Source organism: Sphaeramia orbicularis, chromosome 3 (genome assembly GCF_902148855.1).
Source record: "Sphaeramia orbicularis chromosome 3, fSphaOr1.1, whole genome shotgun sequence".
In the NCBI taxonomy this organism is placed as follows: Eukaryota; Metazoa; Chordata; class Actinopteri; order Kurtiformes; family Apogonidae; genus Sphaeramia; species Sphaeramia orbicularis.
Genome location: NC_043959.1, coordinates 35,095,037 through 35,109,638, shown reverse-complemented (window position 1 = coordinate 35,109,638; position 14,602 = coordinate 35,095,037). Strand labels below are relative to the sequence as shown.

Sequence of the window (14,602 nt, the reverse complement as noted above, 5' to 3'; positions counted from 1 at the left end):
CACCTCAGTTGGTAAGAGCGCAGCTTGAAATGGGATTTAGGAAAAGGTACACAGCAGGGGTGTTCAATCCTGGTCCTCGAGAGCCACTATCCTGCATGTTTTAGATGTATCCCTCTTCCAACACACCTGATTCAAATGATAAGCCTATCATCAAGCTCTGCAGAAGTCTGATCCAATCCAACTTTATTTATAAAGCACTTTAAAACGACCACAGTGGACCAAAGTGCTGCACAGAAGACTAAAAGCACAGTCAAAAAAATAAATAAAGCATCAAGAAACACTAAAATCAAATCAAATAAATAAAACAAGTTAAAATTTAAACCAGAAGCAAAGTGTCGACATTGCAAGAGTGTTATAACGACCGTCAGGTGTGCTGGAAGAGGGAAACATCTGAAACATGCAGGACCAGGACAAGACACCCTTGGCATACAGGGAGGTTAGAGAACTTTTAGACAATTATTGGTGTAAAGGTAATTCACCTGCTGTAGACGTCTGCAGCAGGTGAATTAGTTGGATCTTCAGTGGTATTTGAATCAATGTCCTTCAGTTTCTACAGATTTTAGTTTCTTACATGTACAGTAAAAGGATATTATTTAAGTATGTGCAAAGCTGGTCTCTGTGAGAATGTTGCAGCCATTGCTTTCATCTGTAATATGCTCATAGTCTGATGATGACAGAGTAATAATGAAGAATATGATTAGTGTTATATTTCCTGCCTCCATGTGCTTTGTGATGCAATCCATTTCCTCATTTTAATTAAAAGTTTTACTGACAACTAAAAAAGTTCTGACAACTTTGTGATAGTTAATCATATTTAATGTGGCGTACTATTTCCAAATAGCATAGAGCATGTCTAGTTATTCGAAACATACTGTTAAGAATGCATATATGTCTTGAATATTTTAACTCCTCCTTTAGGTTGTATTTAGATGAGCACTGAACATACTTAACATACTTAAGACATGACAGTGTGGGGAGACCGATCCGCCTCGCAGCATTAAGCTGTTTCAGATCCTCCATTTGACTCTTAAAATGATAAAAGCCGCTGCTGTTTTCATCCAACAGTACAACACTGATTCTCTCCACAGTCATGAATCTCATGACTTGAGTCGTGGATATGCCTCAGAGTAAAGAAAAGCTGCAGAGCTCAGACTGTAGGGCTGGATCCTGCAGACAGGTGCAGGGGAGGCTCACAGAGCGGGTCCTGGGTCTTTGTACCAGCGCCCTGCAGGCAGACTCTCAGTGGCCGCAGAGCTTCCATGGACCGACTCAGAAACAGGAAAAGATGCAGACGATAAAATTCATCGTTTGAAGTGGTTGAGCTTAGAGGCACAGCACAGAGACATAAAGGCACACACTGCATCTTTCTCACCCCTCGCCCCGCACGCACATTCCTCACTCACATCCATGGCATATGAAAGGCAGCAAGACAAAGCCTGCAGTGGTGAAGACAGTCTGTGGTCCAGTTTCTAAATTTATAATACTTCATCTCTCTGTTTTACCTTCTTCAGCTGTGAGTGCAGTGAGGATTCCTTGCCCAGTTCACCTCAGCTGCAAAGTTAATAATTTACATATTGGCAGTTTTGACCAGCAGCATCCTCAATGAAAGAAAAAGCAAAGTTGGATGTTTGTTTTGCTTGGCTTCACTGACTGCTGCTGTGAGACAGATGTCAAAGGTCAGGTATTTAGCATGAGATCTCCTTGTCCAGAACCCCATTCTACAAAATCCATTTCTCCACTAGAATGAGGAGGACTGTCCAGAGAGATGCCTCGCCGCTCTCCAAACACCTTCTCCTGCAGTTCAATGATGTCATTGCGGATGTCGGCCATCATTAGCAGAAGGAAGTCGAAGGAGCCGGGTGGTCCCTGGAGACAGATTGAGCGATTGAAGGAGATGCCATGTATGTCATTCTTTTAGATTATTTATTTATTTTTTAACCCACAAAGACACAGTGCTTCTTTTATGGCAGTTCCCAAATTATTTTCTCTCTCTATTTAACCTTTTGTAAGCAATTTCTCACTATGTATTATAGTACTATCCTCTGTATTTTGTGTGTTCTCAGTGAAAATCATGTATTTTCCGATATTTAATTCACTTATCATGTAGATGTTCACTAAAGTTGAGGGTTATTATATCAAAAATAGAGAAAACTGAAGAAAAACTTACATTTTCAGCAAAATATATCAATATCAAAATAGTAAAAAGTGTCTCCATTGTCATTTATGAAACTCCATAGTTTTACTGGTGAATCGATGTTGTAGAAGATGATGCTGTTTCCACGTTCACTACAAGCCTCTGAATGTCCAAATGTATTTTACACTAATTATTTCCATGTATTGATAAGATTAGTGGATCAGAAGTTATTAAACATTTTACACTGGTAGATAATTTTGGTGACCAGTGGTTGTTTGAGTCTTTAGGGGTTAAAGGTAGATTTAATTAGTATTTAATGTATGCATAACTTACAGGATGACCTCTGGGGCCTGGAGCTCCTCTTTCACCCTGTAAACAAAAAGCAGCATGAATAAACATCACATGAACAAAGCTGAATGTCAAGACATTTTGCATTATTCAGGCTATCATCACTCACTGATACATGTTAACACTAGGTGGCAATGATGTAGCGTGACACAAGCACACAAAGATCATTAATTTCAAACACATTTAGGGGAAAAAATAATGAATTAACGACCTTTAATCCATCTCTTCCTGGTGCCCCGGGTGGTCCCTGCATGATTAATAATGGAAGACACATAAGAAATCATAGCAAGCATTTACAAGAACATACCCAACACGTACTGCAAGTAACATATCTGTAAGGCTATTAGTCACTCTGATTTTTCTGGTAAGCAAGATCTACAACGCCCTGTTAAAAAAATGTATCATGTGAAACTGAGATCCACAGCAGATTATTTTGACATAAGGGTTGAACAAAGCACCCAGATCCTTTACTTAGATAAGGGTACAAATCTAATATGTAGTCAACTTGTAAAAGCACGCAATTACATGTAGAAGAACTGCATAAAAATGTCCTTAAGATACACAAGGTTTTGCAGGAAAATGTCAAAATACTGAAGAATAAGTTCTGGTTTGGCCTACTCTGAAGACTTATGTGATTAGTGGGAGAAGAGAGAAGAAAAATTACAGTTCTGATACGCAAATCTGTTTCCAGTTTTTGGATTTCATCTCAGTTCAATTTGTGGCAACACATTATATTATTGGAACATTTACTGAAATGAAACCATGTGCGAAATTTAGTGGGAAACATCACAACCTGGTGGAGCTGTCAACAACTCATAAATGTATCTGCAAAGTGAGATTTTGGACAAAAAAAGAATGGAAATCATGCATTTAATCCTTTACAGTGTGTAAAACCTTGCTCTATTGTGTCAAATCGTCATCTTAAAAGTAAGCTTCACTGATGTGCAGTAAAACCTACTATGTTTCCCATGAGTATAAAGTAGCCAGAATGGAAATACAAAAGCAGAAGTTCCTTCAAATCCTGCAAAACTTGAGTAATTGTATTTTTCACCACTGCACAGGTTATTATTAGCTCTAATGGAACTGGTGACACTATATTCAGATTCATGGCCTAATTATCCTCACCACTGGTCCCCTGCGGCCTCTTTTGATGTGCCTCAGATCAGGCTCTGGACCCATGGGTCCCATGTCACCCCGTGGACCCAGAGGACCGGGCGGGCCCCTTTCCCCTGGTTCCCCTCTTTTTCCTGGTTCTCCTGGGTGTCCTAATGTGGATAGATAAAGAAAATCCCTGATGTTGGTGCCAAATTAACAAAAAAACTTAAAATAAATATCAAAAGAGAAAACCAGCCAATAGTTATTTTAATTTTGTCACAGATGGTGCATTTTTTATTTACATTACCTGGGACCCCGGGAGCTCCTGGAGGGCCGCTTAAACCAGGAAGACATGGGCCATCGGGACTTTTTCCTGATCTCCCCGGAGTAGGCTTATCGCTGCTGTTTGCCAGGCCAGGCACCTAGAAAAAACATAAAGAGGAAAGACTTAAAGTAAATTACATAGGAGAATGAGGGACAGGATGTTTGGATCCTTGTGTTTTGATGTAGATTAGCTGAACTAAATCTCAACACGTACTTTCTACATGCTCACCACATGCTCAACGTACACATGCTAGATTTACTGTTGTAAATCAGTCAGTAGATGAGATGAGTACTGTGGTTATCTCACATCACTCACTCTATTTGGACCCACAGTTCATTTCAGTTTTACGTAAGTGAGATTATCCTCTCTAAAGTCGACATAATACCTGATTTGATGACTGCGTGTTCCCCAGCCTCAGTTTCAGCTGCAGCAGACTGTTTTTCATGTTCATAAAATCCTGACAGGTGAACGAACAGGCACCAGCGCTCATCAACGTGTCTGACTTCCCAGATGAACTCACTGCAACACAAAACGCACAATTACTCTGGAGGGTAATAATAACACAGTCTCCACATTTTCTTACTGTGTCTTTTTCTATTTACCTTCCCTATGACTTTTGAGTTTAACTGTGCAGAATGACAAGAAGTCAAGGCAATTTTATTCACATAGCCATATCACAAATGTAACACGATGAACTTCACATCCCCTGCCCCCTAATTTATTCAACTAAGGAAAAAGATGCAAAAAAAATTTGATACTTAAACAGGAAAAAAGCAATAAAAGTCCAAAGCTCAAACCCACAGAAACTTACAGTTGTGCAAATGGATGCAGGAGTGTTGGTCTGGTGCTAGTATGAAGCCACTGTGACAGCGACACAGGAAGCTGCCCACGGTGTTGACACACTCATGGTCACACATACTGCTGCCTGGATGCTCACACTCATTAATGTCTGTAAATGTGGAGAAAAAGACTTTCATATCAGACCCTGAAGGTTACCATAAAACAAGTGATTATCAGCCAAATGAATCATGAATGAGTGAACATCCTTAGGTTCTTGGGTTTGTTTTTGTTTTGTTTTGTTTTTGTATACATATAAAAAAAAATGGAAATTGTGCAACAGTTCATTTTCAATTGTTTTGTCACATATGATACAGTGTTTGTGTTGCCCAATTTCTGTAAAACTCCAAATAAACAGAGGTTGTTAAAAAAAAAGAATGAATGAACCTCCTATTTTTAACCCATAAAAACCCAAACATCCACTGTTGACCAAAACCATCTACTGATCTAAACAGTTTAAAATCTGTCGATCCACTAATCCTATCAATACATGTAAATAATTGGTGCAAAATGCAGTTTGTCATCTTTTCATGGTCATCAGATATGACCCATTTGGATGTTCAGAGGCTCTGTAGTTACCATGGAAACACCATCATCTTCTACAACATTGATTCACCAGTAAAACCCATGGAGTTGGATTAATGACAGTGGATGAACACACTTGGATTATGTTCAGTTAATGATATCTTTGCTGCAAAACTCACTTTTTCTTCATTTTTTTCTGTTTTTATATCATAACCTTTGAATTAACTCTGAATTTTCATGAATATCTAAATCAAATATAGGAAATAAAATATAAGGAAAAACATGATTAATAGTGAAAAATGCTAAATATAGATGATAATATTACAATAAATGGTGATAAATCACTTTAGAAAGGTCAAATAGAGAGAAAAATTAATCTGCGAACTGACACAAAAGTAGCACTGGGTTTTTATGGGTTAAAACATGATGTATAAAACTGACTTTTATGCTATGGTGTTGTGTGATTCACACTGCTGACAAAAACCTGATTCTTTATTAAATTACCTCTAACATGTCATGTTTGTATGTTTTTAACTAATCTAACATTCTGTTAAAATGCAGTTAGGTGATTGTAAGAACTAAAAGACTTCCTGGGTTACACAATAACACTCTGATGTGAAATGGGTGAGACATGTTTCATGACACTTGCAGACATGGCAGTCAGATGTATTTAACTGGAAGATGAGATGCTACTGACCCAGGCAGTATGGAGATTTGTGGCTGCGGTGTCTTTCTCGGTCAAAGCGATATCCGGGGTAACATGTGCAGACAACTCGTCCAAAGTTATCAGTGCACTGCTGCTCGCATGGTGATTCAGCACACACATCTACGCCTGCAAAGACAGACAGAGAGGGTCATGTATCAGCAGGGTGTCTTTTTAACATGCATCATAGAGAAACAGTGTCCTCTAGTGGCTGATGTAAGTCACTGCGATAAATCAGAGGCACACCAATGTGACAAAAATACAGGGGTGTCAAAAGTAATCACATTCATTACTCAGGTAGAAGAAGTATAGATACTAGACTTTAAAAAGACCTCTGTTGAAGTTTGATTATCAACTCAAGCTTTTTAGTCGAGTAAAAGTGTAAAAGTATGGGTTTCAAAACTAATTATTAAAGTATAAAAGTAAACGTAAGAGGAAAAAATGCCATTAGGACAAAGGCTTAGGCCACACCACATGGGCCTATAGTGCACTACCCCACCTCCCCCAAAAACATTTCTCTAAAGGCCATAATGACAATAATATTATATTAAAATGTTAATTTGTTGAAACATTTGGGCTGCACTAGTCTACCTGTTTCAGCCACATATATGCCCATTGAAAATGAACGCATTTTAGTCCAATGCAAATGTGTTAAAGAACCATATATGTGTTCTACTGAGCATTAACATGTGTTCATGGAGCGGAGGATATGATGACTAGTTGAATATAAGTATTGGAATGGTGCAAAAAGTCAGGAGTGATGGTGTACAAACCAATAGGATGTTGGAATGGTATATGTTTATACTTCTCATCCAAACACAATCAAATTCACTCTATGTGGATGGAGCCATTTATCTGGACAGTTTTTTTTATTTGAACAATGACAAGCCTGAATCAAAACAAACTGAAATGAAATAGGAGTAACAAGGCTATTTGTAAAATGTAAGAAGTAGAGATAAAAAGTCAGCTGAAAAATAATAATTACTATTTGCACTTCGTTACTTGACATCTCTGCAAAAATGTGACAAATATCAATTGTGAAGTGAAATTGCATGGATTACAATTTGACTGTTCAGACTGACTTCCCTTTGAAAAAAAAATTGATTTGCTTCTGATTCATACCATATGGAGCCCGGGAAGGGACATGAAGAGAAAAAAAATTATTGCGTTATAACGCAATAGTTCAAAAGTATTGCGTTATAATGCAATAGTTTTTGCGTTATAATGCAAAAGTATTGCGTTTAAACGCAAAAGTATTGCGTTATAACGCAATAGTTTTTGCATTGGGATCTGCATTCGGGATCGGACAGGTCGTCAGGTCAGACACACCTGTACCTGCAGTCCTGTGCCCTATGCATGTGTAGTTCAGATGACCGTAACTCTGTCATTATTTGTCCGATCAGAAAAAATCCAACGGTTTCTGAAACCTGAGACTCTGTGCTTTATGGACATTCTCGGGTCAGTGCGAAAATTTCACGGGCACCTGTCCTAGAAGACGCAAAATAAGCCATTCGGTGACTGGGAACGCACACAGCAGAGCGGATTCATGGAGCCAAGAACCGGAGCGCATAACAGAGTGGATAACGGATTAGATCTAGTTTTGGAAAATGTAGGCAAGACGGATATCCCAAGTCCCATGACCCCCCTGGAGGTTTACGGATGGATTTGTGACCGAAGGAGCGACTGATGGAGCAACATGTGAAGAAGAAAGGTAAAGTTCACCCAGTTCCATTTAGTGGATTTTCTACATGACTGAAGCACTGTCTGCTTTTTTCTATGGAGTTTTTACTTGTTTCACTTTAGTATATGTGTAAACTGACGCTTATACAGCATGGTGGTTTTATAGAATAAAGTACGAACCGTGTAGAGTATGTGTTAGTTTGGAGTATGTTGGACTTTCTGTGCATAAAAGTGCGCATGACGCTCTCCAAAATAAGAGCGCATACGCTGATGTTCGGTGACTTTTTTTCTTCAATAGTACAATTTGACCTTGTTTTGTTTGTCTAATACATTGTTCTACGTGTGTTATTTTTCCATGTGTCCACCGGTAGTTACATTCAAGGATGAAGAGAGAGAAGTCACGGTGATGCGCAAAGGCTCTGGTGATGAGAGCAGAGACTGAAGACAGTCCACACACAGATGAAGGACGGAGGAAGAGACTGATGATGATCAGTCCAAACACCACAGACAGTGAACACATCCACAGGAGGACGGACTTTTGGTTTCAACAGACTATTTTCCATGTGCAGACTGTGCCATAGGAGCACTGCCTGGATCAGAGCTGTGAACTGACACAACTGTTTCTGCAGAACCACGAACATGAAGGAACTCTGCAGACACAGAACGGACAAATGCCCTGTGTGTGTGTGTGTGTGTGTGTGTGTGTGTGTGTGTGTGTGTGTGTGTGTGTGTGTGTGTGTGTGTGTGTGTGGAGGGGGGGACACACCTGTAGAGTTTGGATTTTTACCCTGTTTTTGCACAATAAAAGGCAAATACTCACACAGTTTGTTTTAAACAGTTTTTATACTTTTAAAGTTCATATTTAACTTTCAAATGTTGTATCCATGTGTAATTTCAGTGTTTTTCTGCTAAAACTAAAAAAAAAAAATAAAAAATAAAAAACTAATTCCGTTTTTGTGTTTTTTGTCATTTTAAATTGTTATTACAGTATTAAAACAAATAGTGATTGCAATATTGAACGTTCGAAGTGTTTTGCAAAAATTGACAAAACGACTCAAAGCATATTTTCCGACCTTTTTATGATCAAAATAAGAAAACCAGTCCAGGTGGACCATCTGAGGCTCAGGAGTATAAAGGATTTTAATACAATGCGCACATCCTCCTTCTCATGCGCAGATCATTCACACTTGGCGCACATACATCTGTATCCATGAAGCTGCACACAGACGTGAAGCTGGGCAAATAGGAATTTCATTCAAAAACCGTTGGAATTTTTCCGATCGGACTAATAATGAAAGAGTTATGGTCATACTACACAGGACAGGGGGGCGTGTCAGACCTGGCACGGTCGGACCCGAACTGGATTACAATGTATTATGTACGGACCTCAATCAAGAGAGAGCATATATGATTGCGTTATAACGCAAAACTATTGCGTTATAACGCAATACTTTTGCGTTATATCGCAATAGTTTTTTGTGTGACAAGTTTTTTGCGTTATAACGCAAAAGTATTGCGTTATAACGCAATAGTTTTTGCGTTATAATGCAATACTTTTGCGTTATAACGCAATAATTTTTATTTTTTGCATGTCCCCTCCCGGGCTCCGTAATACCACACGAAATATGAAAGTGGCCCAAAGAATTCAAAAAATAAGATGTGCCAAAAAAAAAAAAAAAAAAATCTAAATCGAATATGAGCGATTAGACTTTTGCCTGCAATGAGAACTTTGCCAAATGCACTTGTGTACTAATGTACTGCTGACAACAAAATTTAAGGACACTGGACACAAACATACAGAGTGTGAAAGAATGTAATTGTATTCAATTATATGGACACATATCCAGACTCAAGCTTTACTGACCTGTTTAACACATAAGGACCCAGTGTGACATTTGTGGCAGTTCCAAAAGGATTGTTTTCTCTAGATTTAACCATCCTTAAGTAGTTTATCTCCATTTATTGTAATATTATCTTCTGTATTTTGTGATTTTTTCAGTGAAAATCAGGTATTTTCCAACATTTTATTCACTGATCATGTAGATGTTCATAAAAGCTCAGATTAAAACTGAAGATTATTATATCAATAACAGATAAAACTGAAGAAAAAGTCACTTTTTCAGCAAAATCTCTCGTTAACTGAACATAAACCATATGTCTCTATCCACTGTCATTGATCCAACTCCATGGGTTTTACTGGTGAATCAGTGTTGTAGAAGATAACGATATTTCCACGTTCACTACGGAGCCTCTGAACATCCAAATGTGTCATATCTGATGACTGTGAAAAGATGAATAACTGTATTTTACACCAATTATTTGTTATTGGATCAACAGGTATTAAACAGTTTTGATCAGTACATGGTTTTGGTTGCCAGTGGCTGTTTGGGTCTTCATGGGCTAAAACATTTGCTGGGAATATGATCATAAAGCCAAATGTATCAGTTATAATTCATTAATACTTAAACAGTGCAATTACCTAAATTAAATTTTAACAGGGTAGTAACCAAGTAACCATCCCAAAAATGTGGGCAAATGCATGTAGGCATGTCATTATTTTAACCATAACTACGACTAAAATAGGGGTGTCAAACATGCGGCTTGGGGGCCAAATCCGGCCCGCCAAAGGGTCCAGTCCGGCCCTCTGGATGAATGTGTGAAATGCAAAAATTACATTGAAGATATTAACAATCTTTTTAGTTCAGGTTCCACATTCAGACCAACTCAATCTCCAGTGGGTCAAACCAGTAAAATACTATCATAATAATCTATAAATACTCACAACTCCAAAGTTTTTTTCTCTTGGTAAATGTAAATATTTTCACATTTTTACACTAAAACAAAGTATAATTTCGCAAAAAAATATGAATAACCTGAACAAATATGAACAACCTGAAATGTTTTAAGAAAAGTAAGTACAATGTTAACAATATTCTGCCTGTTAATAAATGTTTTGTGTATTTGTAGATCCACTGTGATCTGTACGTTATAATGTACATGTATAAACGATAAACTAAAGCATAATATGGTTAAAATTCCCCTTATTGTTTCAGTTTGTTCATGTTATTCACATTGTTTGAAAGGATAGTTTGTAGATGTTTTCATTGTTTAATTTTACTTTTTTTTACCCTAAAACATAGAGAAAATTTTGGAGTTGACATTATTTATATATTATTATGCTATTATTTTACTGGTCCGGCCCAATTCAGATCAAATTTAGCTGAATGTGGCCCCTGAACTAAAATGGTCTAAAACAAGGATGATATCAGCTTTGTGTGGTCTCCTCTGGAGGTCCAAACAGACAAATGTGGACTCCAGATTTTATTTTGTGCATCTTGTTCTAATTTATAAACCAACCATCGTAATGTGCAGAGGGGAGGCGTTATAGTAGATAGTATGCATGGTTTACCTACTTTCAGGTATGCACTGGCCCATCACAAACCTGAAGCCTTCACAGCATTTCCTCCTAAAAAAGACAAAAAAAAACCCAGCTTTATCAGATATTCACATCCTTTTAAAGGTTCCTTATTCATCGAAACACAGTTAAGTTGAATCATATTAGGTGTGATGTTTATTTGAATGTAAGCGACAAATTCTGCCAGACCTTCCTCATTATCTGAGGACTTAAAGGCTGTTATCTACTGACTTCACACCACATTAAAACACATGTACTTAAAAGAGGAAACTGCATATTTGAAAAACTTTAAACTGACCACGAAATGTCTGTTTTTGTTTAATATCCAGTCGAGCTGAATCTTTTGACGCTTGTTCTCTTGTAAACTGATGTTTTTGATGCAAGCTTGTAACAGTTCAGTTGTATTTTCTCAAATGCAGCATTGGCCAATAAAGATTTGGCAACAATGATTCCCCGAAATTGATTTACGGTGTTTGGCAATGACACTCATCCAGCCATCCCACAACAATTCACCACATGTTAGAGACATTACAGTTGGAAAAACAGTGAGGAAACGGTTCAGAAACTAGAGCAGCGCAAGACACGCAACAACTATCACACGCGCAAATCCACACACATGCTAAATGCACTACTCCTGTCCGAAAAACTGCACGCTGTCAACGGAGGGGATTTAGCATGCTGCCTCATTCACAGCCCCCTCTAGACAACAAGTTGCTTTTATTCTCCTCCAGCCTCCATGCAGTGTAACCCTAAATCACTCTGGGATGCCCCCCCCCCCCCCCCCCCCCCCCCCCTTGAATGAAAAATAACCTATAAAACAGTGAAGCTGGCCCAAACTGATGAGATCCAGATGAGAGCAGCTTTAATCTGCAGCCTGTAGCCACAAGTGTTGAGAGGGATGGATAAGGCTGCGATGGAGCGGAGGTGGTGACAGGAGAATGACTGGTGGGGTGGACACTGTCGCTCAGTCAATCAATCAATCAATCAGTCTGCCTGTCAATCAATCAATCAATCATGAGTTTGGTAATAAGTTGCAGGTGCATGTCTTAGCTGCAGAGGAATGTCATGAAGTTTTGCAGTGAGAGGTGGGATGTAACAAAGAACCAAAACTTTACAAATCTGCTGTTTAGTTGAATCCACAACTACAAAAAAATACTGCTGTATAGAAGTTAATACTGTGCCCTTATGTATTTCGGGTTTATATGTGTATAGAGTAAAAAAAAAAAAAAAACAATTCTCATTTTACTTTTCTTACATTTTTATTATAGCTTGGATTTATGATTTATGAGACAACATATTCTTGCATGTGTTTACATACTTGGAAGTGAAGATGATTCAGATTCTGAGTATTTATTATTGTGCTAACTTTTTATGTTTCCTTCATACATTTAAATGACATATCTGTGCTTGATTCTTCCCATATTTTTTATGACAGGCTCATTAGTGTAGGTTTCATGTGTCACTGCCTTCCAACATTAAGGCTGGTTTCAAACTGAATGGGTGAGCCAATAAGAAAAGACTGACATATCCACTGGTGAATATCATGCACAGCAAATCCATCCATCCATCCATCCATCCATCCATCCATCCAGAGACAAAAGGAAAACTGGGCTGAGGACTATCCATCCATCCATCTACCCATCCAACAATCCATCCATCCATCCATCCAGATTTCATGATGTTTTAAATACATTCCAGAACTTGTACTTCTTCACTTTTACTTGAGTAAAGAAGTCGAATCAATACTTTTACCAGCCTCTTTTTCTATATGCATCTGAGGTTCTGCTTTTATATAAAATACAAATACTCTGACAACCTCTAGCCACATGATCACCATGATTCTATATTGACAACTTGACATTTACCAGCTGAAATGCCAAGCTTTAAATTTAGGAATTTAAGATTTACAGCACTGCTATCTGATCAGATGCCAGCACACTGAAAATCTTGAAATGAGGTACTGGAAGTGGTGCCTGTAGAAAAAAAAAGTACAATAACTATACAATTTCATTGCATTTTAGCTGGATTATATCAACAGTAATTGATTTAATAGAATCCCTGATATAAATTCATTGCAGATGAGCATTTGGATTACATCTGATGATTGTTGCCAAGTGTTTTCTTGAGAAAAAGGATCAAACAGTGCTTAGATTTATTTTGTCTGTAGAGGAAAAACTTGAATCACACAAATTTGATCAGGTTTTTCATCAGGGTTAATCCTTTTAAGTCTGAAGTTGACGAGTAAAACAGCATTTGTTGATTTCTCTTATTAAGGAAATCAATCTGTAATGGTGAGTTTAACATGGCCGCTATAGGAAGGAACATTTTAATAACGGAGTATAAGGATTAGAACGGAAACAAAAAGACGGTGATCTTTCTATTCAGACAGAAACATCAGTGTGTCAGTAATGCAGCAGCTCTCCCATGGGTGTTTGTGATGGACAGGAGGGGGGGGGGCAGGGGTGTCTGGATGAGCAGATGAGGGCAGAGAGAGAGGTGACCCATGTGTTTTTGTTTTGGAAAGTGAAAGTAAGTTGGACAGAACATGCAACAGGCTCAGTCAAAATGACAGTTTGTCTAAAACACAGAGTCATTACCCTCAGTGATGAGAGACTGGAAGCAACAAAGTAAAAATAAGAATCTGCACTTTGAACAATTAAATTTTAACCTCCATTTTCTACATTTTAACACACATGTCTGTGCTTTCTACTGTGTTTCAAAACAGGCTTATTACTTTAGTTTAATGCACATAAGGTAATAGCATCTTTCCAACAACGAGACCGATTTCAAGACCATTGTTTTCAGTCAGACAGTTGAACGCATCGGTGCAATCACATTCGACAAACATAATGAAATTTTAAAAAAAAAACATAAGTAAAATGCACAAATAACATAAACAAGAAATGAGACAGAAAAAGGTGCTATATGTTCCAAGCATTATTGATGACATTAAAACTAAAACTCATACGTTTAAACATAATAATTTCATAGATTTTGCATTAGATTAATATTACAGGTGATTCAGTTCACTTTGTACAGAAACAGATGATATAAATGTCCTCCAAAGGCCTGTTTTTCTTCATATTTGGAGTTTCACAGCCTGTACATTTTCACTATTAACTGAACAAAGACTTCTACTTTTATCATTCTTTTTTTAGTCTGCACTTCTTGCTGTACTTGAGTATAGAATTTGCCTACTTTTACCACCACCACTGTGTAATTCTTTAATCATAATATCTAATAACAGAAACAGCTGTAGAATCTTTATGAATATTATAAAAAAAAAAAAAAAAAGGTTTAGACACAAAATGTTGGTTTTTAATGGTATTCGCTATCATTACCTGCGTTCCAAAAACTAAGTTTGACTGCATGTGTGTGTTCTCTAAATGCACATACAACATGTGTGTGAGTCTGTGTGAGGCCTAGGATACCATCCAGTAATTGGGTACAGCCTTTTAATGTCAGTCAGGGTTTATTAGTTAGAGCGATCCATGACGCTAACAAGCTCCCTCTTCCCCTCTCTCCTTTTTCATGTCCTCC

At 37.8% G+C, this 14,602-nt stretch overlaps 1 protein-coding gene across 1 annotated transcript in view; it reads right to left on the bottom strand.

The window, feature by feature from the left end:
• Positions 1 to 234: 234 nt before the first annotated feature.
• Positions 235 to 14,602, bottom strand: part of LOC115437015 (collagen and calcium-binding EGF domain-containing protein 1-like) — a 45,665-nt gene continuing 31,297 nt past the window's right edge. Inside the window, exons 3-11 of the mRNA XM_030160079.1 lie at positions 11,061 to 11,113; positions 5,962 to 6,096; positions 4,714 to 4,851; positions 4,288 to 4,421; positions 3,885 to 3,999; positions 3,608 to 3,747; positions 2,694 to 2,729; positions 2,468 to 2,503; positions 235 to 1,866 (exon numbers count right to left, since the gene is read on the bottom strand). Coding sequence (XP_030015939.1) covers positions 1,678 to 1,866; positions 2,468 to 2,503; positions 2,694 to 2,729; positions 3,608 to 3,747; positions 3,885 to 3,999; positions 4,288 to 4,421; positions 4,714 to 4,851; positions 5,962 to 6,096; positions 11,061 to 11,113 — 976 coding nt within the window. The 3' untranslated portion in view covers positions 235 to 1,677. The remainder of the gene's footprint in view (positions 1,867 to 2,467; positions 2,504 to 2,693; positions 2,730 to 3,607; positions 3,748 to 3,884; positions 4,000 to 4,287; positions 4,422 to 4,713; positions 4,852 to 5,961; positions 6,097 to 11,060; positions 11,114 to 14,602) is intronic.